Raw genomic sequence first — 27,604 nt, forward strand, 5'->3', positions numbered from 1 at the left:
ATATTCAGAACCCTTGAAATTGCTAAGGCATGATCACAGAACAGAATGCAATGCCTGAAGGATAGTTCACTAAATAAAAGTGTAGTTTCTGTATAATTCTGGCTCTCTACTATTATTCATCAAGTTAGTATTCCGTACATAACTTCTACATCAATGGCTCTTGCTGCAGGGCATTCCACAGTCTAGCTCCCCTAACTTTAGAAACTCTTTCAATATTAATGATAAACAATCTTTTCCTCTACTTACTGACTTTACCTTAATCTACCTAAAGGTACCGTCACACTAAGCGACGCTGCAGCAATACCGACAACGATCCGGATCGCTGCAGCATCGCTGTTTGGTCGCTGGAGAGCTGTCACACAGACCGCTCTCCAGCGACCAACGATGCCGGTAACCAGGGTAAACATCGGGTTACTAAGCGCAGGGCCGCGCTTAGTAACCCGATGTTTACCCTGGTTACCATCGTTAAAGTAAAAAAACAACCACTACATACTTACCTACCGCTGTCTGTCCCCGGCGCTCTGCTTCTCTGCTCTGTCTGTGAGCACAGCGGCCGGAAAGCAGAGCGGTGACGTCACCGCTCTGCTTTCCGGCTGCCCGGCGCTCACAGCCAGAGCAGAGAAGCACAGCGCCGGAGGACAGACAGCGGTAGGTAAGTATGTAGTGGTTGTTTTTTTACATTTACACTGGTAACCAGGGTAAACATCGGGTTACTAAGCGCGGCCCTGCGCTTAGTAACCCGATGTTTACCCTGGTTACCAGCGAAGACATCGCTGAATCGGTGTCACACACGCCGATTCAGCGATGTCAGCGGGAGAGCCAGCGACGAAATAAAGTTCTGGCCTTTCTTCCCTGACCAGCGACAGCACAGCAGGGGCCTGATCGCTGCTGCCTGTCACACTGGACGATATCGCTAGCCAGGACGCTGCAACGTCACGGATCGCTAGCGATATCGTCTAGTGTGACGGTACCTTTAGCTGTTTGAATCAAAAGCACATCTAACAGATATTTATTCCAGCAAAGAAAGTGAAGTCTTGGCACCAGTAACTGGATACTAGTACATGATAGTCCAGCACAACAGCGTGGTGACAATCCGTGAGATAAGGAAACTCGGGTGCTTTGCCGAAGACAAGAAAACCGTCATGTCCAATTAAAGAAGAGTTTGCACTCACCATTCCAGATGCAGTTCTTTATTCAGTGGCATGAACTCATGTCATAGGGAGAGGTGAGTGTGGTCAGGGTCAGACTATGGCCGTTTCCTTTGGACCCATGAAAGTGCACACAGTGCGAAACGGCCGTAGTCCGACCCTGTCCACACTCACCTCTCCCGCCGACATGTGTTCCCGCCACTGAATAAAGAAATGCATTTAGAACGGTGAGTGTTGCCTCTTTTTTAATTGGACATAACAGATATTTATATTGACCCGATCACAGATGATAGTTAAAAATGTATTTCTTTTGCTGTTTTAAGTTCAAGGAATTTTGTAATGCTTTTCAATTCTGCATCAGGAATTAAGAGGATCTGATGCAATTTGGGCTGGACAGTTTCTGTGTCAATCAGCAAACATGGCAGGTGTCATGCACCTATACTATTCTAATTAATAAGACATGTACTTTATACCTCTTGGGTGTAGGACAGTTGGCTTTAACTTGGCAACTGTCTGGTCTGAAATAAGCAGTCGCTGTCAACCAATGCAAAAATAAGAAGGCCTACATGACCCATTTTAAAGGTTTCTTTAAATATGTGACAGTGACAAAATAGATATCAAAATATGTCCATATGTGCACAAAACCCATTGTAAGTCTTTTCATTACAAAGATTTGCGCACACCTGTTCAAAACCCATCCATGACCTAGCTCTTTACAAAATTGAAATGGCCCACTAAAGCTTCATAGGATCCTACCCTGGATTCTGAAACAATGCATCCATATTACAGGGATCCCAGAGGGCAAGCTGAAGAAAATCCCAACAGGAGTTATGTTACACAGCTTTTCTTTTTCTTCCTTTTCCCTAATTGCGCTGTTGTCATTTTCCAGACATCGATTCTGAAGAATTCCAACAATAAACCAAAATGTTCAAAACTGATTAAATCTGAAATTCCTGTTGATTAAATAAAAGCATTCCTAAAAAAAATTTTTGTTGAAGTTTTGTTATTTTATGTTCATGGTTGGGTAACCCTATTTCTACAAAATCTTACATTGTATTACACTCTCATTTGGAGTTGACATTAGAGTCAGTCACTTGGATGAAACAAAACAACATGTTGGTCTTTGTTTGTGCGCACTGAATTTGCAGAATGGGCAAAACAAAAATTGCAACAGGACCTTGAGTTTACACAGAACATTATGCTCAGTGATGAGGCAAACTTTTTTGGGTGGGCCATTTATATGGATACACCTAAATAACATGGGAATGGTGACAGTTTCCTTGCGTAGGGTGACTTGCATTGTAATCTGCTGCAATGACCCGGGTACTGCGTTCACCAGACATCAACACAATTTCTATCCGCTCCTCATGTGTTAACCTCTGCGACATGTCAATGGCTGTACAGAAAGAGAAACTTGTAAATAACTCATGAAATACTCATGAAATAATAAAACTACATTAAAATTCTCAATAAGTTTGATGTGTCACATGACCCTCTTCCCATTGGAAAAAATAAAGTTGGATCCAAAATAACCGACGTCAAAAAGGCCGCCAAGGTCACAACCCATCTTAAAAAGTTTCCCCCCTCCCATATACTAATGTGCCACAAACAGGAAGTTGATATCACCAACCATTCCCATTTTATTTAGGTGTATCCATGTACATGGCCCACCCTGTATAAAGACACTTATTTAGAGATCTTTCAAGCTCATTTATTTTTACCAGCCTTTAATATTCTACCTAACATCTACATTTTTTGTTTCCAGAAGGAGAAAAATATGTCTTCTTCTTCTACATATTTTCACTATGTAGTGAAAGTTATTGCTTTGCTATCTTTTTCTTCATGATGTACTGTATATGTCTTATCCACTGATTCTGGATTGCTTAAAGGGGTTATCCACTACTTTGAGAGCTACTTCTGAATCCCTAAGTTTCCCCTCTCCTCAAGTGCCAATGTAATTTCAGTGGTGTTTGCATTTGCCCTCCCAGTGATCAGATGAGATTGTTATGTCACGCAATCCCTGCAGCCAATTAGTTCTGACTTTATTCTCTTCTCCTACAGACATATTTTACATCTGTAGGAAGTGAGAGCTGCATATGCTCTCTCACTTCCTCCAGATGTCTTGATATGTACTAAGGAAAGAAGAGCGAAATCAGCTAGCCTCAGTAACTGTGTGACATAATAATGTAATGGGATCCCTGGGAGAGCCAGTGCCAACACCTATTGAACAGTGCCAGCACTGGAAGTGAGCAGAGGTATTATTATTTTACTGGGAGAAAATACAGGGATTCAAAAAAGGTAGTCCAGGTAGTGGACAAGCCCTTTAACTGGACTGGTGACATTGTGCTTTGTTTGATGGTGCTACGTTCTTACCATATTTTGCATGAATTATGCATGATGCTTTTGCAACGTGGGGATTTTATTTCTGTTTTATACTGGTATCCATTCTTCTCAGTTTAATTAAACATGTAAGCAACATAAAATCTAATTATAATCAAATGATCATCTATCCAGATCATAATTGGAAATATTCCACCGAGTGCTCAGTATAGCCTATAATAGAATTAGATGCACTGGGTAAGCAACAAAGTGTCGTGAAAATGATTTTTCAAGGCTGCCACCTCCACCGTCATTCATGAAGGTTTAAACAATTTATTTTAATTAAGATACAAAGGGAATTTTAATAAATGCAAGTTAATAGTAACACAACTCTTGAGACTAATTGACTTTTAAAGAAACTATTATGAGTAGAGACGAGAAAATAAATTTAAATAGAAATGAATTCAATTTGATTTTTACCAAACATGGCATTTGCCAAAATGCAAATTTTTTTTATAATTTTTTCCACGCATATTTAGCAAAATGGCGACCGCTAATTATCATTTTGCTGAATGGTCATCAAAAGGATAAAAAAATCTAAAATCTTTATGCTCACTGTATTACTCACCTCTCTGGCTTATCTGCTTCTCACTGTCATCCATCCAGTCTTCGCCACATTTTCTGACCACTGCCACCAGTTATGTTGAAATTCCCAGTCCTCTCGTGCTAGGCTGGGATTTCCAGATCTGATGAGGCCTGGGATGGTTCTTCGCATTCATGTGTAAGGTCATGGCGCACCTCATGACATCTTAAACTTGTGTGCTCTCCGGGATTTTTGATGTGGCGAAGACCGGACGGGTGATGGCGAGGAGAGGAAGGGCCAGAAAAGTGAGTGATGAGGTAAGTATAAGGTGATAAGGTAAGTATAAGGTAAGTATATATTTTTTATATTTTTTCCATCACGTACTTATTAGGGACATTAAATTTGCAGGGATTGTTGTGATTACAAATTGAATTTCTGAGGAAAATCCAAGTGGACAAGCAAATTCAAATGTTAGCAATCCACTCACCTATAACTATGAGACATGATAATCATAGGTTGGTGAAAATACAAAGAACTGTGCTGATTTTTACATATGTATGCACCAACAATAAAAACCATGACATGAAGCCTCTGTGCCTCAACTTAAAATATGTAAAAGGACACCCCTCACCTACAAAGCGCCATTTATATTACCTGTTAATTTCTTATGTGGCAAATGGAATTTTGATCTTCATCAGGTACTAGGGTCAAAGTAGATTCCAATAGATAATCCCCTTTCCTAATGTCTGAAATTATTTGCTTCTCCTTGTGTAGAGTGACATGATAAGCATGTCGAAGGTGAAGAGACTTAAAGCCGCAATGCTCCTCTGGGAAATATGCAAATTGTCTCTTCAGAGAGGAAGAGGACTAGAACTCTAGTGCCACCTATTGGAAGTAGCAATCCTAACAGTCAATGTCGACTCTTTAACGAGCCTTGTCACATGACTTAGGATAATAGCCAAAGCAGAATCTCAATGTGCAATTTGAAATTATTTGCACATTTTTGAACATAATAAAAACATCATATTAATTGATTATTGCTTTGTTAAAACCAACTAAACAAAATACATTCCAAACAAGAAAATATTTATATTTTAGACTATATTAAATAGTAGTAAATGTTGCGGTACATAACAGCTACAGACTTAGGCTGGGTTCACATTGCGTTAATGGGAAAGCGCTAACGGACAGCGTTGCACGGCGAAATTAACGCCGTGCAACGCGTCCGTTAGCGCGCCCATTCACAGCAATGGGAACGCGCAGCACTAGCGCGTGCCATGTTTGGCACGCGCTATGCGGCGCGCAGGTGTTTCCTGGCGCGCCGCGGACGCTGCTTGCAGCGTCCAAGGCGCGCCCACGGTCCGTTCCCCGCTCTCGCAGATCGGGGATCTGCGAGAGCGGGGACGTTACCGCGACCCCGGGACGCGGCCCCATTAAAAACATTGCGTTAGCGCAACCCGCTAGCGCTAGCGCTAAACGGGTTGCACTAACGCAATGTGAACCTAGCCTTACACTGAAAGCATTAGCTTGAGCAGACAGCTGACAGCACTATGTTAACTGTTAGCATTTGTGGATATGTGTTTAGATCCTCTCTAGACTATACTGTTTTGTTTTGTGTCAGTTTTTCCTTGTAATGCTCCATGTTAGGATGATAAAGACAAAGGTTGCTGTGTGTCCTAAGTACCAAACTCCAGTCCTCATCGCCCCCAACAGGTCCTGTTTTCAGGGTTTCCTTAGTATTGCATGGAATGGTGGAAATGAATATAAAAATCCACTGAAACATAATAACTAGATATCAAGAATGGTCCTATGCCATAGTAAAAGACCAGTAGTGCATATAAATGGATACTCCCAATAACATTAATCCTACAAAAAACATGGAGTATGAGTCCACAGTATATAAGACAAATTAATTTTATTAGGTAAAGAAGCATACAACAATCACAAAAATATATATAAGACAAGTCAAAAAGCAGAAAATAGGCTCAGGTGTGAAGGATATATACACATCACCAATGCATACAGGGTTAGAGAAAGCTAAGCCTTAACATATGGCACTAGTCTCCTAATTTGTAACGGTGTATACGAAAGGAGGAACAGGAGCTACTACCAGGTACAATTTATCAAAAATTTTTATCCATTAATTATTAATAGGGGAAGACCCAATAAAGTCAGTAACTTGCACCATCACAAACAATTCATCGTGATTTAAGACAGTTACAGGTAAAGAAAACACAGGAACAGTGTGGATAAAAATGTTACAGATGACATATTGCCGCTGCCCGATATTACAAATACACAGGGCTCAGAAGTCCTTACATTGTACCCTGAGTGACTATAAGCAAGGGAACGCCATCCCTTCTATGAAATTCAAAGGAAATCATAATCAACCGTAGATACAATATTCTTAAGGGTAAGGCTTACCAACGGCAGAGGACAATATGCCCCAGGTGAGATGTTGGGTGACCCCAAAGGAATACCCCGATGCGTGTTTCGCGTGCTCCCGGCAACGCTTTATCATTTCATTTATCATTTATCATTATTTTTCATTCATGAAAATAGGTAAAAACGTGTGCGACGGATCCAGTGTAATGACGGATCCGTCGTACAGAAATTACGGAAATCAATGTCCGGGGACAAGAGAGAGAGAGAGAGACTTTTTCCCCAGACTTGAAAATCCTTCCGGGCATGCTCAGAAGGGAAAACTGGATCTGTCGCTGGATTCCTGTGTGTGACGGTCAGCGATGGATCCTGCATCCATAGGCTTCCATTGTAGCCGACGACGGGCAGCGCAGGATGCGTCGCTGACCGATTTTCCGACATGCACAAAAAACGTTACAATGAACGTTTTCTCTGCACGACAGAACACTATTTTACAACAGATCCAGTGTACGACGGATGAAACAGATGGCCATCCATCACAATCCAATCGCTAATACAAGTCTATGGGAAAATGCAGGATCCTGCAAATTTTTTTGCAGGATCCTGCATTCTCAAAAATCGACGGATTGTGACGGATCTGAAAAGACGGAAGTGTGAAAGTAGCCTTAATTAAAACTCAGAAATATATGAGGGAATATGTCTGTGTCTTAAAAGATGAGCCATGTCCTTCTACTTCTCCCCAGTGTCATGCATCTGGCTGTAATGTTCAGTAAAACAAAAGATTTCTCGCCCCACCTCTTTTGTCAAGGGTGTTTGAGTTTTAGCTGGCCACTAAACATAGAATTGGTCAGTAATAAATTAGTGAAGATGGATGAACGATCTGTAGGAAGATCGATCTTGTGCAAGCCTAGATAGGCTCATCAGGGTGTACTCCACTGTTATGTTGACTTTATCAAGCCAACGGGTTGCTAGTTTTCCTCTTTGCCTTGTTCCTTCCATTCTTCCGACCATGATGTCCTCCTCCAGTGATTAATCAATCACATGATATACAAAATGATTAAAACACTGTATGTACCCCAGAATAGCACTAATAAAAATGACCATTTGGTACCCAATGTAAAATCTCTCATACAACTCCATCAAATAACGTTATGGTTTGCATTAAATGGCAACACAAACCAATTTTTTTATACACGTCGAAATAAAACTTTCTTTTTACATTTTTTTGGCCAATTTTTGTTAAACTGTAGGTTGAAGACAGTAGAGACACAGGGATTCAGCAGGCGCCCAAGTCCGGTAGCTGAAAACGCATAGACAGGGATTGTCCTGACAAACGCCCGCTCTCCCTTTAACGTGGGCACAAGCTACTCAGACAACACAAGGTGAGGGTAAAACAGTGTGGCAATACTTTATTGAACCACAAAACAGGCAGATAACATATAGAACAGTCCCAGCAAAATACTCCAAGATGGTGCACATTATAGAGTCTCACCCTTCCGCTGTCTTGCTGGATAATGGCAGCTGTTACTCCAGAACTCCCAGGGTCGACTACCCAACCTGTGGCATGTGCACACAGAGGAGGCAATGACAGCTGCAGGAAATTGACTTTCTATTCAGGCACAAGGCCAGTTGACCTAAGGGTCACAACTTGGCTTCTCTGAACATCTCCATGTAGACACGCGACTGACGGATCCAAATCCTGGCTTTCTCCAAGCGTATCCATGGTTCAGCAATGGTCAAGGGAGCAGTTCTGTATCCTTCCAACCGGGGCCATAGTCCCCTTGGTTGTTTCCAGTAGAATGATAGATCTATGCCCCTCATGATGGAGCCATGATGTATTGGCAGCAGTCCTGTATGGTATTCTGTATGTTTGGATGTCTTGTCAGAATATGTGGCTGTCTCTTTTTCTCAGTCCTGCTTTATAGAGGCATATAACCTCTTTTTATACTTAACAAGTGTCCATCATTCAGTATTGACATAAAGGGTAAGAATGGAGATGAGATCAAGTAGCATTAGGCTACTTTTACACATCAGGTTTTCACCGCCAGGCTCAATCCGGCTAATTTAAAAAAAATAAATTTTTTTAAATTATTAAAAAGCGCTTCCGGCTGTTTGCTAAAATGGAAGCCTATGGGAGCTGGAAGGTGCCGGATCCGGAAAATGATGGATTCCGGCGCCTGATTCCAGTTTTTTAAACTGAGCATGCTCCAAATTTTTTTATACAATTACCTGGATATGCTAGTCGGATCTGTTGAAAAAATGGATCTGTTGCATCAGTTTTTCAAAATCTGCACCGGATTCGTTTTTTCAAACATTCGCCGGCTTGTGGCTGATGCAAAAAACCTGATGTATGAAAGTAGATTAACTTGATTATTTAATCAATTTGTATGGTTTTTCCTCCTCTGTTTTTGAAGTCAGCAACTATCTGGCCTACACAATGCATAATTAGCATATTAGTATACATCAAGGATAAGAGCACACTATGTTATATCAAATATCAGCCTACAAGTCAATATTACACTCTTACACAAACAAAAGTCTGTTTTTTTGACCAGCCAGAAACAAATGCATAAAATCAAAAGTCAACATATAGATATATAACATACAGCTATGTTAACAGAAAAAGGAAAAATATGTCTTTGGAAAGAAGAGGAAGTAATAAAAAAATAAAATAAAGATTGGCTACTTCCTTAGAGGTAATTACTTGCTAGTTTGTGAGTTTCTGACTACTGGGACCTGCACTGATCAGCAGATTGTGAGAATTTTTATCTTTGATAGGGAAATAATATATCTGTCACAAAATTGACCGGCAAGCTGCAAGTTGGACACTTGACTTCCGCTTCATTTCCTCTCTACAGGACAGATGGAAAAGCTGAGTGCAGCGCTCGGCAGTCCAGAATGAATGGAGCTAAGGGTGAACATGTGCACTATCGGTCCATTATATTGGAGCTATGAATTCTCCATTCTGCCAATTTCTGGAAGGTCCCAGCAACTAGATCATCATTGGTAATGGTCATAATATGGTTCCTTTTTCCTTTGGACCCTAGCTGCACCAGAATTAGCACTGGACGCATCTTACTTACACATACTTTAACAATTGTAAAAAGAAATAAATGTAAATTGCTTTAGTAGGATGAGAGCGTTTGCTACAAAGAAGGTGATTAGGAAAGAGTTAAAGGGAAACTGTTACTTAATTCATGCTGCCGAAACCAAGGGCATCATGAATTAGAACTCAAGTCTCTCTCTACGGGAGATATCTGTTAATCATCTCTAGCAGCACTGGGAAAAGCCGGCCATGATTGGAGCTGGACTAGTCTCACTATGGCTATGGCCCCCTTTAAAAAATATTTTCTCCTGCATGTCAGAGAAAAATGTATGCGTCTGTAAGCAGGTGTGGGAATGCAGTAACGCAGAGATTGCAGAACCAGGCTGTATAACAAGGTTATTTAATTGGCTAATAAAGGAAAAGGGTAGCAATGGTCTCCTCCCTGGGAGCTAATAACATTAACCATTGGATAGTAATGAGGGAAGTAAACAAAGTGTTAACAAGATGGCAATGGCCGGTGTAGGGTCCTCCGATGGGGTCCAAGGTTAATGATCCGTCTTCTGGCGGTAGCAGGCGGTCTCCGGTTTTACCCACTGAGCCACCAGTCCATAAGCCCACACAATCAAAGTGGGAAAAGATGCAGAAGCCTCTGCACCAACCGTGGGGTGATGTGTGCTAGCTAGCAAAGGGAACCACACTTCAATGTCCTGTAACCGGTCCATGCTTCTCTGCACACTTGCGGTCTTATGCTTAACCGGGCGCGTTGCGCTCCACACACTCATTGTCCCGCTGAAGCGCTCAGGAGATCTCGGCCGCAGTACGTCTCCATGCTGTCTGTCACCCTGCGGAGTGTGCCGCATGACTGCTTCTCCTTGTGCTGCAGGCCGGAAACTAACTGTCACTTCAGGCGCTTTTAGCTGTTTCCGGCTTAAACAAGCCCCCTCTTCCCAGGTCATGTGACCTGTCTGGTTTTCTGTCCCTTCTCCCGGGCAACATGGGACGTAGCCTCGACAGTTCCGGACCCGGCTCAATACCCGCAGTCCAGTCTTCCTCCTTACACGTCTGCAATCATGCAGCCACTCTGTAATTCGTGTTGCCCACAGTTATGGACAGCATGAATCAGGAGATAGCTTCCCTTTAAGAACACAGAGAAGCCAAGGCGCCATTTCTGACCCTGTATAACTTTGCAGTTGTCTCTAATGTAATTTTGCTATCTATGACTCAAAAGAAAAGCTCTGTACTCATGTGGCTGTAAATGACATCTCCAAACTCGTAACTTTTGATAGTTAAGACGGGTTTTCTACATGTCAAACAAATCTGTACAGCCATCCTTCAAGTCTCTACAAGTGTCAAATAAATTAGAAAAGACATAGAGTTGATATATTACTTGGAAGGCAAATTAAAAAAATGCGTTTAATTATAGAATGTAGCTTAAAAATGTGATTTCACTTTAATATATTGACATAATTTATTGCAGAATATTATAGGTATAAATCTGCAGCAATTTTTGTAATAGGTTATTAATGAATTTTCAAGCAGATAAAAATTATTTAAAAAATGGCTCATGTTGCTTAAAAAAATAAAAATACTATAAAGTACTATTCACTCTTAGGCCTCATTTACGTGTCACTTTTTTCGACATAAAGGAAAAAAGGAACTAGTTCCATCGGTGAAGTTCATTAGAGTTTCATCCAAGTTTCATCATCATTTAGTGTCATCGCCATCTTACAAGAGATTAAAAAGCAAAGTTTCTGTTAGGGCTGGCGGAACGCACCAAATTATAAGAGAAATGGTATAGGTGCGTTCGCAGCCCGGGGTCCACCGTGCAGAGATGGAACCTGCTGCTGAGTAATGATGAACTCTATGGCGGTACAATGTGGATACACAGACGGGTTAACTTCACCCTATGTGAAGGAAGCAAACCCTGTTGGGTCACAGGGCCGCGGTCCCGCACCAAGAGCGCAAGCAAGGAATCTCAGGACTCTATCCCTAGACAAAGGATTAGAGTACGTTCAGACCACTTGCGCTCGACACCGCAACTAGGTTGTCAGAGTAACTGAAAATATAACTTAAATGCACAAGAGTGCGTGCAGTGCCATTCTGGCGGACGCCACTAACCACCCAGACTTGGGATAGGAAAGCGCTCTAATAGAGCACAGCACCGCACTGGCGGTCACAGCAATTAGACGTTGTTTCGTGTGTTTAATGCTGATAGCTCAGCCGGGCGCTAGATAGAAGACATCCACCTTACTCGAGCAGTCATACACAAGGGAGGGGATGATTAAAGAAGGACTTGCACTCGTCAACACACCCACGTTTTCATATGTACAGTAGCGCATGGCCGAGCGGCCATGCAAACCTTTTACAGCGGAAGTGGTACAAGACCTTCCAGATGGACCAATAGGAGCTGCAACAGGACCTGAGCATGTGACCCCCGACTTCCAATGGGAGGTCATCCTGTGGGCATGCTCAGTATGGGAAAAGCAGGACTTAGTCCCAGAAAGACCTGCTCGCTGCTGAACATTGCTGGTTAGAAGGACAGAGCCTGGAAGGGCAGTAGTAACCAGTTGTCCGGTATCAACCTGAGCTAGATGCTGGGACCGATGTCTCTGCTGAGCAGACTCCACTGCGGCTGCAGAAGAATGGGAGAACGCAGTGGAGATGGTTCAAGATTCCCCCTGTGCAGAGGCGGGAACTTGACACCTAACAGTTTCTCCACCTTCACCTAACAGTCTGTGAAAAATAGAATGCACTCAGTTGTCATTCTAGTGCTGACTGTTTTTTTTCATGGACCCATAGATGCGCATCGCTGATTTTTAGTTAACACTCAGGTCAAAATCGAACAAGTGTCAGCGATTTTGTGCTGGCCACTCAATCCTCAATAAAATGCGGATATGTGAATTACCAAATTAATTTTTATCATCCATCTTCTAGCTGTTCTTGCAAAACGTGCATCTAGTGCGCCGGCACATCACCCTCTACCTTGGTACAGTATTTTTGGATAAATCTTTTAATGTATAAACTTCCGACAACATGTCTCCGAATTCCCAAGCAATAAACTTTTTGCATTTTTTTTCTGAAAGGGAGAAATGGTCAAAATGAAAAAAAAGCAGTGCATTCAGACCTCAAATAATGGAGAAAAAAACAAGTTCATGATCATTTAGAAACAACAATACTAATGTTTCAACTCAGGAAGAGTTCAGAAATCAATATTTTGTGGAATAGCCATGATTTTTAATCACAGCTTTCATACGTCTTGGCATGCTTTCTTCCAGTCTTTCACACTGCTTCTGGTGCAAAAATTTAAGTAGTTCTTCCTTGTTTCATGGCTTGTTGTGACTATCCATCATCCTCTTGATCACATTCCAGAGGTTTTCAATGGGGTTCAGGTCTGAAGATTGAGCTGCCATGACAAGGTTTTGATGTGGTGGTCTCTTAATTTTTGCCAGAGCTGTATGTTTCATAATGTAACTTTGATTTTTGGCTACATGGGAGGCTTATTGTAATCACTGTCTCTATTTTAGCTAGATGGGAGGCTTATTGTAATTACTGTCTCTACTTACCTTACTCCCATATATAATTATTTTTCTCATTTACCTGCTTATATTTTATAGAGAATTATTACTTGCAATAAATATATCCTTGTGTCTGCATTTATTATCAATTTATCAAGGTTCCCTTTATGGTTTGATTTTTTTTCTATGGTGATATCTTTCATTTGTTCATTACCTTTGTTTTCCATTCTTGTCTTTTTATTTCTGTGTTTTTTGTATGTTTGCTGTTTCTATATTAATAATAAAGATCTCATTGATTTTATTGGTTTGCATTGATTTGAGATTGGTGTTTTCTGATTATCCATGAATTACAGCCTTAATATATGGATTGTGTATATCGGTGGTCCTTAGTATTTGAAAGCCAAAACCAAAAATGAATCAAGCAGAGGAAAGGTATAATAGAAACACGTCATCCCTTCTGTATTTTTCACCCACTCCTGATTTTGGCTTACAAATGCTGAGGGAAAATACTGACCAAATACTAAACATGTGAATGTGACCTTAACACAGCAGTATGAAGGCTTGTTGTTTAGCAGGACAAGTTGTAGTTTTGAGTCACACCTTTTATTTTACAATACAATGTCATGGAAAATCGGAAAAAATCCAAGCACAGTGACATTGCAAAACTCCATGTGTCACCTGAAATTCTGCCTTTTTGGGGTAGGTTTTGAGGGATAGGGGGTGTTTTTATATAGTGTTCATTTTGAAGTAAAAATAATCTGGTAAAATGATTCTCCAAGGCAATATGATTATAGCCATACCAAAGTTGTCCAGTTTTTATATTATTTTAGTAATGAAAAAATTTCAAAAGTTTGTAAAAAAATGTTTTTGTTTGTTTTGTTTGTGTCTTATATACAGATATAGATAGATAGGTGATAGATAGATAGATAGATAGACAGATGTCATTAAGATATATATTCAGCGCAGTGCATGTGTAGCTAGGGATTAGTGAGATGACAATGAGGTTTCAGGCACAATTACATCGGCGGGCGGAAGGACCCGCTTAGGGCGTTAGGGGAGTGTAGGGACAGGCTCAGGTTGGAGTTTGGGAGGTGCCCCATCCCTCAGTCCCTATTTTTAGGGCCTTCCTCTCCCCTTTACCATCATATTGTGTGTGTGCATTGTGCTGTCTGCTGCAACGATTCCTATTGAGTCGTGACAATAGTTTTTTATTGGATGGCATTCGCCTGTTTTAAATGCAGATGAGTATGAGCCCTAATAGAGATATTGGACCTTACAGGTTCTGGTTAAGTTACCCAATTGGTACTGTAGTATTTCATTTGTCTTTGGATAATAGCGCATATGGAATATAAGGAATCATATATAGGACACTGTTGGAAATGTTTAACTAACAGTAGTTGGGCCATTCTTCGATGTTATTAATATCTGGTCCAACAAATTCCCTTTACTACTACCTGGAATTCAATTCATACATGCATGTCCCATGAGGTATTCATCTTTATGCAACCTTTTCCAAGTGTATCACTAATGGTGTTGACATTTCAACAAAGAGTCACCAAACACTCCCAGTGAGTAAATGAAAAAAAATGTATGAATTCCACTAATAATTATTTTTACTTACAGCCTTAATATTCACTTGTATTTTAGGAGCTTTCCTCATTCCCTATGTGGTGTTCTTTATATTCTGTGGTATACCAGTGTTTTTCCTGGAAACTGCATTGGGGCAATTTACTAGTGAAGGAGGGATAACATGCTGGAGAAAAGTCTGTCCGTTGTTTGAAGGTAAAGTATGGCTTTTCTTATAATTTTATTGATGAGTAGTGGGTAGTATCAATTTTTACCATGACATAACTTCAGCATAACTATATGTAACATACAATGTCTAATCATTTTCAAGAATTCTGCTTGCTGCCAATAAATGAAAAAAAAAATAATTAGACAATTATATATCAAATGAGCTGTACAAATGAAGGCCCATTTCATATTTTCAACATTGACAGTTTGAGTTTTAATTGTTATATTTGTACTACTGTAGCTTTGGGTCTCTGAACTCAACAGCCCCATATTTATGTATAAGAGTTGAGTTTGAGTCAGGAGACCCACGGCCAGACCCAGACACTGTGGTCTATATTTGGACCGTGTATGTCAGAAGTGTTTCAAATTGGCCTTACATTGATCAGCCATAATATTACAACTAGAGATGGGACAATTGATTTGCAGGATTCTGGTCCATGTGACATGTTAGTAATCTATAACTGCTGGATGAGAGGCCTGTGAATCTACTCCTACCTTCTGGGATTCCTGGTTCTTCTTTTGATTAGCTGGTCTGGCACAAAATCTTGTGTGCATCAAGCTGTACTCATGACTTTGAGGCCCGGACTGACCAAAAGAAGAGCCAGAAATACTGGGAAAGGAGATTTGCAGAGGTCCTGTTGAGCAGTCACAGATTACTGACCTGGGTGATGGACCAAAAAACTGCGACTCAATACTCCAATTGTAATATTGATTAATGACCGTAATTACAAATTACAAATGCAGCTGTTGGGATTTGACCACACGACATAAGAAGTGCTCAAGTTTCACCCAACCTTATTGAGCCAATGGCTGCATAATTTTGTTTTACAACTGGTGTTCAGCCATTGGCCTACCATGAAAGGGAAGAGTTTCTGAAGCATTCCACTCACACCATTTGACAGCACCTTTGGGGAGTTCAAAATTTTAGACAAGTAAGCAGTCAGACCTTGAAGTTATTTTGTTGGAAAAAATCGACAAATATAAGGGTCTGAGTGACTCTGACAAGGACCAAATTGTGATGGCTAAACAACTAAGTCAGAGCATTTAAAAAGTGGCAGGTTTTATGGTATCTTACAGTTATGCAGTGGCTTCTATCTACCAAAGGGGTCCGAAGATGAATAACGGGTGAATTGGCAACAGGGTCATTGGTGCCCAAGGTTTATTGATACTCTTTGGAAGCTGGTCTAGATGGCTCCAAGAGATGGCATGACGAAATGTGAGAGGGTGGCCTAGTGAATGCCAAAGGCAACCGGGATGCTAGGCTCAGGATGATGGCCTCGGGAGTGAAGACTGCTTTGGTTTGACTGCTGTGATGCACAGGACTTGAAAGTCTGGATGATGGACAACAGCAGCATGAACATTGTTCCATGATGTCTTATCATTATTCTTCCTGCTTCTTAATGTCAGCCATTCATCAAGAGAACAGTCTTTATATGTAGGCAGAAGGCGAGTGACTGTGGGGAGAATATAACTTCATTTTCTCCCTGCAGTTAGACTGCCTAAGTTGTTTCAAATGTATCTGCAGACTATTTGCAAAAACAGTTTTTTATGACATATTTCCTTTAAACCATTGCACTAAATAGATTACCATATAGTTATTGACTCAGTTATATGTTTCCTTTCACTTTTTCTTGTAGGTATCGGTTATGCAACCCAGGTGATTGAAGCCCATTTAAATGTCTATTACATCATTATTTTAGCTTGGGCAATTTTCTATTTATTTAATTGCTTTTCTGCTGAGTTGCCCTGGGCCACATGCGGACATAAATGGAACACAGGTAAGCCATTTATTTCACATTATGCAAAAATAAAAAACGTGGAAGTGTGAAAAGACATTGACAGCATCGTGATGATGAAATTCTACTTCATTATAGCAGATTTTCTTAGCTTTGAAACACATAATGTAAACCAGGAAAGGAACCGTGTTTTGCATTTTGGTTTGTAACTCTTGATGATTTTCCATATTAGGGTCTGCTGGAGAAAAAATGTGGTATTGTCTGGTAATGTTCATATACATGGTCATCCATGTGCTATAACACATAATTATTACCTGGAGGCCAGCAATAATTAATCAGATTAAATTACAATAGGCAAAGAATTTTAAACTCTCAGGGTAAGTTCACACGTGGCATTTTTGCTGCATCTTTTTTATACTTTTTTATGCACATTTTCAGCTGTGCTTTACAGTACCAGCTTCAGATTTCAAAAATCTCATGCACACAGCTAATTTTTACTGACCTCAGTATTTGTTTTTTTTTTTAAGAATAGAGCTTGTCATTTCTTTCAGCATTTTTTCAGTTTTTTACACTCATTGAAAGTAAAGGGTGGTGAATAAAATGCTATATGATTTTTTTGTCACTAAACTTTATCAGCATGCACAAGAGACAAATGTAGCATGACAAAAAAACGAGGCAAAAATCGCACAAAAAATGCAACACCAAGCAAAACTTACTTTACTGCCAGGAGAGCAGGTTTTACTGCAGAACAAATGCAGCAAAAACACCATGTGTTAACATGACCTTAGGAATTGATACAAAAAGCAGTAATACTGTTAGAAACTGTACTAGATAGATCACTGAAGTTGGTGCAGAATATGTTGTCTCTAAATTAGTGGACATATTTGATGGCTATCATTTTAGAAAACTCCTGACCTGTCATAACGATATGACAGAAGTTTTGACAGGTGTGGTTTGGAGTTCTGAGATTTCCACAGAGAGCTGATCAAAGCCAATCAAAAGTAAATAAGCAGAGGGTTCAGCTGGGCGCTTCAGTCTCTTCTTTTTTGAGATTTGTAGGGTTATTTCGACCAAGACCCCCATCAATTAAAACTTTTGACATGTCACACCATATGTTAAAAAATTAATTAAGAGATAGGTAGCCTTAAAGGATTTTTCTAAATTTTTAATTTTGGGAACCCCAAGCCTCCAAACTTCCTGTTTGCAGAGGAGCGGTGTGCTCCTCAAGATCGACAGTTTAGACCAGTTGCATAGTTGAACCGAAATACTTCCATTCTTGAGAATGGAGATAATATATTTAATAAGATTTGCAATGCACAGTTGTTTGTTTGTACAAGTACTTTGCAATTTTAACCATTAGCAATGTTGAGACAACCCCATTAACTTTCATAGTTTCATAGATTTTAAGGTTGAGGACAGACTTAACTAAAGCCTAACATGTTGATTCAGAGGAAGGCAAAAACACCATGGGGCAAACATTAATAGTTCCATATTATAGATTCATAGGATCATAGAATGGTAGAGTTGGAAGGAACCCCCTGCGTCATCTGGTCCAACCCCCTGCTCAAAGCAGGATTCACTAAACCATCCCAGACAGATGTCTGTCCAGCCTCTGTTTGAAGACTTCCATGGAAGGAGAACTCACCACCTCTCGTGGCAGCCTGTTCCACTCATGGATCACCCTGTCAAATAGTTTTTTCTAATATCTAATCTGTGTCTCCTCCCATTCAGTTTTATCTAATTGCTTCTAGTCTTTCTTTATGCCAATGAGAATAAAGATGATCCTTCTACAATGTGACAGCCCTTGATATATTTGTAGACAGCTATTAAGTCTCCTCTCAGTCTATATTTTGGAAGCTAAACATTCCCAAATACTGTAACCATTCCTCTAAGGACATGGTTTGCAGACCGGTCACCATTCTGGTCGCTCTTCTCTGAACTTGCTCCAGCTTATTGATGCTGTTTTTAAAATGTGATGCCCAAAAAAGGACACAGTATTTCAAATGTGGTCTGACCAAAGAGGAGTAGAGGGCAATAATTAAGTTACGTGATCTAGACTATATGCTTCTGTTAATACATCCCAGAATTGCATTTTTGCTGCTGCATCACACTGTTGATTCATGTTCAGTTTATGATCTATTAGTATTAGGGTTGAGCGAAACGGGTCGGCCAGATTCAGAAGTCACCGACTTTTGGCAAAGTCGGGTTTCATGAAACCCGACCCGATCCCTGTGTGGGGTCGGCCATGAGGTCGGCGATCTTCTGATCTGGAATCGGAATTCCGATACCGAGTTCCGATATGTTTAAGATATCGGGAATCGGTATTGGAATTCATATTTAAGTGTAAAATAAAGAATAAAAATAAAAAAATATTGATATACTCACCCTCGGACGCGCCCTGGTTCTCACCTGCAGCCTTCCTTCCTAAGAATGAGCGCCTGAAGGGCCTTCGATGACGTCACGGCTTGTGATTGGTCGCGTGAGCGGTCACATGGGCGGTCATGCAACCAATCATAAGCCGCGACGTCCTCTAAGGTCCTTCAGGCGCTAATTCTTAGGAAGGAAGCGTCCGAGGGCGCGTCCGAGGGTGAGTATATTCCTAATAGGTATATACTCACCCTCGGACGCACCATGGTTCTAACCCGCAGCCGTCCTTCCTAAGAATCAGCGCCTGAAGGACCTTAGATGACGTCACGGCTTGTGATTGGTTGCATGACGCCCATGTGACCGCTCACGCGACCAATCACAAGCCGCGACGTCATCGTAGGTCCTTCAGGCGCTCATTCTTAGGAAGGAAGGCTGCCGGTGAGAACCAGGGTGCGTCCAAGGGTGAGTATATCAATATTTTTTATTTTGATTCTTTATTTTACACTTAAATATGGATCCCAGGACCTGAAGGAGAGTTTCCTCTCCTTCAGACCCTGGGAACCATTAGAAACCCAATGCACTGCGTTGGGTTTCGTGTTTCGGCCGACCCCGACCCCGACTTTTCTATAGGATCGGCCGATTTCACTCGACCCGACTTTTGAATAAGTCAGGTTTCGTGAAACCCGACCCGATCCTATAAAAAGAAAAGTCGCTCAACCCTAATTAGTATACCCAAGTATTTTTCACATGTGCTGTTGCTTAGTCCTATTCCTCCCATTCTGTATATGCTTTTTTCATTTTTATTGCACAGATGTAATACTTTGCATTTCTTCCTCTTAAAAACCATTCTGTTAGTTGCTGCCCACTGCTCCAGTTTATTTATATCTTTTTGAATCCTCTCTCTCCTCTCTATATTTTTATTACTGTATTATTATTATTAGTATTATTAATATATTAGGGGACAATGTCCTTCCCGACTCCACAAATGGCAATCACACTAGTACTTTCGATCTTTGGTAAAGATGTGCCATGTTATTCAATACGAAGACAAAGACCAATACCACTTTTAAAATAGATTGCTACTAGTGTTGAGTGATACCTTCCGATATTTGAAAGTATTGGTATCGGATGGTATCGGCCGATCCCGGCAAAATATCGGATGTCGCCGATACCGATACCCGATACCAATACAAGTCAATGGGACACAAATATCGGAATGTATCCTGGATGGTTCCCAGGATCTGAAGGAGAGGAAACTCTCCTTTAGGCCCTGGGATCCATATTAATGTAAAAAATAAAGAATAAAAATAAAAAATATGGCTATACTCACCCCTCCGAAGGACCCTGGCTGTCACCGCTGCAAGCGTCCGCTTCCGTTCCTGAGAATGTAGTGAGTGAAGGACCTTCGATGACATCGCGGTCATCACCTGACCGCTCACGTGATCGCTCACCTGACCGCGACGTCATCGAAGGTCCTTCACTCACTACATTCTCAGGAACGGAGGCGGACGCTTGCAGCGGTGACAGCCAGGGTCCTTCGGAGGGGTGAGTATAGCCATATTTTTTATTTTTATTCTTTATTTTTTACATTAATATGGATCCCAGGGCCTGAAGGAGAGTTTCCTCTCCTCCAGACCCTTGGAACCATACGCACCGCACACTCCGATTCCGATTTCCGATATCACAAAAATATCGGAACTCGGTATCGGAATTCTGATACAGCAAATATCGGCCAATACCCGATACTTGCAGTATCGGAATGCTCAACACTAATTGCTACCAGTCACTTTGAGCTGAGACATCAAATGTTTTGATAAATCAAGTTTAGGATGAATAAATAGTTATTTAGTTTGTATGTAGTCCAAACTAAAAAATAAGAAGTGGGTATGATGTTATGACATTTTTGTAACTGTGATTTTTACTTTAGGAATTCATTTATTTATTTTACTTTTAATACGTTAAATATGAGTTTAAGATTTTTGGAGACTTCTTGAAGGGACTGAAAGTATTGTTTTAGTCTAGTACACATCGTCTCTAGCTCTCGAGTGATTGAAAAAGGTCAGAGAGGGACAAAAGATCATTTGTAAGTTTCCATTATAATGTGAATTAATTGAACTCTGAAGTATATTGAGACTTGCTCTTAAAAAATGTGGTAAAGCACTATGAAAGTTGTAGATCTCAGAAGAGTACTGGGAATAATTTTGAGAATTTAAAGAGGACCTTCCACAAAATTTTGCATGTTGAGCTGGACATACGATATAACAGTGGCTGCAGAGTGAAATAAAACTTTTTTATGTTTGTATTTAGTCTCGCCTCTCCATTGCGGAAATATTAGCAATAAAAAAGTATTTAGCACAGAATGAGTTAACTTTAGATAAGACCAGGTGGGTGTTTCACTGGCAACATGTACTTTTTCTCCCTGTATAAGTTTCTATTTGATACTACCCACTTGGACCTAACAAAAGTTATCTCATTAGATGCCAAATACGTTGCTTGCTAATATTTCCGCAATGGAGAAGCGAAATATTAAAAAAAATGTATTCCACTCTGCAGCCACTATTACACGGCGTGTTCAGTTCACCATGAAAAATTTGGTAAAAGATCCTCTTTATTGGATAATAGACAAATTTTACTAAAACCCCTGGCAAAAATTATGGAATCACTGACCTTGGAGGATGTTCATTCAGTTGTTTAATTTTGTAGAAAAAGCGCAGATCACAGACATGGCACAAAACTAAAGCAATTTCAAATGACAACTTTCTGGCTTTAAGAAACACTAAAAGAAATCAAGAACAAAAAATGTAATAGTCAGTAATGGTTACTTTTCTTTAACCAAGCATAGGAGAAAAATGATGGAATCACTCAATTCTGAGGAAAAATTAAGGAATCACCCTGTAAATTTTCATACCCAAAAATAACACCTGCATCAAATTTGATCTGCTTGTTAATCCGCATCTAAAAAGGAGTGATCACAGCTTGGAGAGCTGTTGCACCAAGTTGACTGACATGAATCATGGCTCCAACATGAGATGTCAATTCAAACAAAGGAGAGGATTATCAAACTCTTAAAAGAGGGTAAATCATCATGCCATGTTGCAAAAGATGCTGGTTGTTCACAGTCAGCTGTGTCTAAAATCTGGACCAAATACAAACAACCTGGGAAGGTTGTTAAAGGTAAACAAACTGGTAGACCAAGGAAGATATCAAAGCGTCAAGACCGGAAACTTAAAGCAATATGTCTCTAAAACAGGAAATGCACAACAAAACAAATGAGGAACGAATGGATGGAAACTGGAGTCAACGTCTGTGACCGAACTGTAAGAAACCGCCTAAAGGAAATGGGATTTACATACAGAAAAGCTAAATGAAAGCCATTATAAAAAAAAACAGAAAAAACAAGGTTACAATGGGCTAAGGAAAAGCAATCGTGGACTGCGGATGACTGGATGAAAGTAATATTCAGTGATGAATCGCGAATCTGCATTGGGCAAGGTGATGATGCTGGAACTTTTGTTTGGTGCCGTTCCAATGAGATTTATAAAGATGACTGCCTGAAGAGAACATGCAAATTTCCACAGTCATTGATGATATGGGGCTGCATGTCAGGTAAAGGCACTGGGGAGATGGCTGTCATTACATCTTCAATAAATGCACAAGTTTATGTTGATATTTTGGACACTTTTCTTATCCCATCAATTGAAAGGATGTTTGGGGAAGATGAAATCATTTTTCAAGATGATAATGCATCCTGCCATAGAGCAAAAACTGTGAAAACATTCCTTGAAAAAAGGCACACAAGGTCAATGTCATGGTCTGCAAATTTTACGGATCTCAATCCAATTGAAGATCTTTGGTGGAAGTTGAAGAAAATGGTCCATGACAAGGCTCCAACCCGCAAAGCTGATCTGGCAACAGCAATCAGAGAAAGTTGAAGTCAGATTGATGAAGAGTCCTGTGTGACCCTCATCAGTCCAGGCCTCAGAGACTGCAAGCTGTTATAAAAGCCAGAGGTGGTGCAACAAAATACTAGTGATGCTTTGGAGTGTTTTTTTGTTTGTTTGTTTTTCATGATTCCATAATTTTTTCCTCAGAATTGAGTGATTCCATAATTTTTTCCCATATGCTTGGCTAAAAAAAATAACCATTACTGACTACCACATTTTTTTGTTCTTGATTTCTATTAGTGTTTCTTAAAGTCAGAAAGTTGTCGTTTGAAATGACATTAGTTTTGTGCCATGTCTGTGATCTGCTTTTATTCTACAAAATTAAACTGAATGAATATCCTCCAAGGCCGGTTATTCCATAATTTTTGTCAAGGGTTGTATATCTGGAATTGGAATTGTTGACCTCATTAGCATGTTTTAACTTTCTTTAGCGTATTGACCAGTTTAGAACTAACCATGTCTTACACCCTAAACATTTTACTACCCTCGAACATGTAAAAATGTAAAAGAAAATTAAAACCTCTCTTTCCTTGAAGATACTGTACCTTCCCTCCAGAATATCAGAAACATTTTCAACCTCAGACATCCCTTTAGATACCCCTGAGCTGGGCTGTGCTGGGCTTCTTCATAGTGCAATAATGGGAGCTGATTGAAGTGAACCATTTGTTTTTTGGCTAATGGGGTTGTCCAGTATTTTAATATTGATAGTAGCCAATCTTCAATTCCAGATCGGTAGCTGCACCCACACCAATCAGCTGATAATAATGTTATCAGTTGCGGAGCTGCAAAGCACAGCTCTGTCAACTGCATAGTGGCAATGACCAGGTGCTGCACATCCCTCCATATTTGTATGATTAGGGGTGGATGTGCAGTACCACGCTATGACCACTGACAGAGCTGTGCTGTTCCGCTTCACAACTGATAACATCAAGCTGCCCCGCCACCGGGAACAGCTGATCAGCGAAGGCACCAATTGTTGTACTCTTACCGATCTGGTACAAGTGTCTAATCCTAAAGGATTGTCCATCAATATTAAAGTATTGGACAACGCCTTTAAAGCAGCAGTGAAGTAGTGCTAGAAGGAACGTTTGAGCTGCCCAATGGCATGTAACCAGATTGCCTAAAAAAGTCTCATCTGATTGTTTTAAACAATGATTAATGGTCTAAGGAATTAAATGATATATTTACAATTTTCAAATTCTATACAAATCCGATTAATAGTGCCGACTGAGAAAAATAACATCGTGCTTTGACTGCTACCAAACAGTTTTTCCTCTCCTGTCAGCAGAATGCCAATCTGCTTAGCAGCTGAGTCACTTGAGACAAACTGGATGGTAGTAATAGTCTTCCAAGCAGTCAAAGGTCAGTGGATGTACTTGTCAATCAACACATCCCTAGCGATCAGTCTGTATTAAATTATTCAGATTTTCAGGTCAAGTCTGAATTTCCACAGAGATGATGACACATGAATAAGAACAAGAATAGTGTCAGTACCTAAATCACACATGTCAATATCATTTTGCCATACATATTTATAAAAATCTTTCTTGTTTGTACTTTTTTGTAGAAAACTTCTAAAAAGGTTACCGTTAATTGTAATAAATAATTCTTAAAGTTTTGTTCGAAAATTTGAAAGTCATCCCTTATCCATGGGATAGGGGAAAACTTCCCGATTGCTTAGGGTTCTTGAAAAGCCCCCAGCTGAGTGGAGCAGTTGGTTGATCATGTGTATTCTTAGTGGGAGCACTGGCGATTTTAAGCAATGGGCTTGGATATTCAGTACTGCCATTGGGATGAATGATGCTGCAGTGCACATGATCATCCTCTGCTCCATTCAGCCCTGGTTTTTGGGAATACTGGGGAATGCTGGTTGGAGACCCAGTGATTGGGAAATTATCCTCTATAGATTGGGAATGACTTTCAAACTTGAGACAACCCCTTTATGCCCCTCACGACATCTACTGTACATATGCGGTGCAACTTAGGAGTTGGGGCATGGAGCAGGCTCACCCCATATTTGGCAGATAATGGCTGTGTGTTACAGCCAGGGCCTGCTTCTAACAACCCTATATGGCGCGAAATGCAACTGGTAACTGTTTAAATTACTCTGTCAAAACTCTGACATTACCAAGGCACTGGCAGGGGGTCACGCTATTCTATGTGCCCATTGGCACGCCCATGACGTGATTGAAGGTTGTCTATAGGTTACTATGACAGCTGGGGGTCTGTTGAAGACCTCGTCCTTGTGATTATGGTTCTCCCTTGAAGCCCTGCCTGTGGCCAGGCTTCAAAGTAGACAGTGATTTTTACTATATGCAGCAATACTGTGGCACAAGTGACTAGTCCCTAATGAGAAAAACAAGTACAATGAAAAGTAAACAAAAAAATGTTTTAAAGATATAAAAAAATAAAAGTTTGATTTGCCCTCTTTCTTCCCCCATTAAAAATAAAAATAATAACATCACTTAAAAAAATACATATGTGGTATCGCCACATTCAGAAAAGTCCAATCTATCAAAATATGAAATTAATTAACCCAGTTGGTAGACATCGTAAATGTAAAAAATTCAACAATGCCAAAGTTACTTTTTTTGGTAAATGCAATACCTTATAAAATTCTGTAACAAGAGATCATATCGATCCCAAAATGGTATCGGTAAAAATGCTGTCTTGTTTCTCAAAAGTTAAGCCCTCTCACAGCCCTATCGACAGAAAAATTGAAAGATTCCAAGATTCTCAGAAAATGGAGACACAACCTCCCAAATTTATTTTTTCAAACTTCTGATTTTTCTTTTTCACCCCTAAAATAATGAAAAAATGTGAACGCTTTCTATCGCCGTTATGTTACTGATGAGGAGAATCATACTGCAAGGTCATTTTTAAATCCCAATGTACTCCGTAAAAAGAATCCCCAAAAAACGACGTCAGACTTGTGGTTTTTTTTTTCACATTTTCTCCCCACTTTAATTTTTTTTTTCCATTTTTCAGTACACTATGTGGTAAAATAAAATATGTCATTAAAAAATACATCTCGTCCGGCAATATAGCAAGCCCTCATATATCCATGTGGACAGAAAAATAAAAAAGTTATGGCTCTTGGAAAAAAATAACGTAGAAATGGAAATTGGCCATGTCGCAAAGGGGTTAAATATTTTTTTCTTATAGAAAGCAATGCTTCTGGACTATTATCAAATAATTAAAAAAAATATTATGGACATTGCATGGTAAACCACACCTTATTGATTCATTTCTGTCTTAACGAGAATGATAAAAATAACATGCAATATCCTAAATATTTAGTAATAATGATCATTTTGCAATAATAATATTGTTAAAAAATAATTAACAAATACATGTTTTATTGTATTTTTTAACATTTTATGAGAAAACTAAAGTCTGTGAGAGGCAAATCCCTTGTATCATTATTATTTCCATTTCGCAAGTTTTTTTGGCTTTGTGGTAACAAGTAGAGCAGAATGAAGATGTCGTCACTTTTCTGTTTGATTTCTCTGCCTTATGGCTTTCCAGATTAATAACAGCCATTGAAAGAAAGTCAGAATAACCTTCAGAACTATTTATATTTGCAATAGTTCAAGGAGTGGAAAATGTCACATTCGCCGCACAGAAAAGATAAAAATGACCTAGTTACTACTTGTAGAAATTTTCGAGTAGTATCCATTCTTTGAACATAGATTTATTTTAACATTATTAAAAATGAAAATTTTGAGACCTTTCCACTGCGGCGATCATTGTGCTTATGGTCAATTGCTTGTCGGCTTTCCTTTCAAATGATACATTTCTAAATGTTTCAGTTTTTACAAGAAATTTTTTCGAAATATATCACTTTCTTCTACTAAATGTTAAGTATTTTGTAATGAATTGCATTTTTCTTTATTAACTCCCTCATTACAAGGAAATTTTTCATTTTTTCCCTCTCAATCCCCCCACCACACACACACACACACACACACACACACACACACGCACACACACACACACACACACCTTTGTTTCAAAGCCTAACTGTATGAGGGTTTTTTTTTTTTTTTTCGGGATGAGTTGTACTTTTAATTGACACCATTCATTTGACCAAATAATGTGGTGAATAATGAAAAAAAAAAAAAAAAAGTGATGTATTGGCGAAAAAACTAATGTAATTCTGCTATTATTTTTTATTTTTTTATTTACAATGTTCATTATGTAGTTAAAATGATATGGCAACATGATTTCTGAGGTCATACAATTACAATGATATTAAACATATAATTTAATTTTTTTATTTAAGTGGTGAAAAAAGATTAGACAGTTCTTTAAAAAAAAAAAATGTAAAAAACTATTTAGTTTTGAGACCGGTAACTTTTAAACATTTTTCAATTGATGGACTTGTGTTAGGATTCGTGCACATGACTGTATTACTAGTAAGATCTGACAAAGCATTGGATCGCACCCAGAACAATGGAATTATATGAGGCAATGCACATGTTAGATATTTTCCTCTGACATAATCTGTCTGGGAAAAAAAACTCTAAGCATGCCGCCGAGTTAGATCACATTCCACCATGCAAGTCAATAAGTCCATGGAAAACAGTAGACTGCACCTAGATGACATCTGAGTATTGTCTGACTTTCGCAGACTGACACAATGGAGAAGATGGAGACTTTTTTTCTCCATCTTCTCCACAGTCGAGAGAATCGGATCACACTATGATCAGAATGTGATTTGCATAGTCTACCCAATTTTCCAGAATGAAAGAATACATGCTTGTGTGA

General features: G+C 39.7%; 1 protein-coding gene across 3 annotated transcripts in view; it reads left to right on the top strand.

Moving 5' to 3' along the window:
- The window catches only part of SLC6A11 (solute carrier family 6 member 11), a 172,555-nt gene that overhangs the window by 41,717 nt on the left and 103,234 nt on the right, over positions 1-27,604 (top strand). For all 3 annotated transcript variants that reach the window (XM_069736762.1, XM_069736761.1, XM_069736764.1), the window contains exons 3-4: positions 14,641-14,775; positions 16,425-16,565. In XM_069736762.1, coding sequence (XP_069592863.1) covers positions 14,641-14,775; positions 16,425-16,565 — 276 coding nt within the window. The remainder of the gene's footprint in view (positions 1-14,640; positions 14,776-16,424; positions 16,566-27,604) is intronic.

This window comes from Ranitomeya imitator, chromosome 8, assembly GCF_032444005.1.
Source record: "Ranitomeya imitator isolate aRanImi1 chromosome 8, aRanImi1.pri, whole genome shotgun sequence".
Lineage (NCBI taxonomy): Eukaryota > Metazoa > Chordata > Amphibia > Anura > Dendrobatidae > Ranitomeya > Ranitomeya imitator.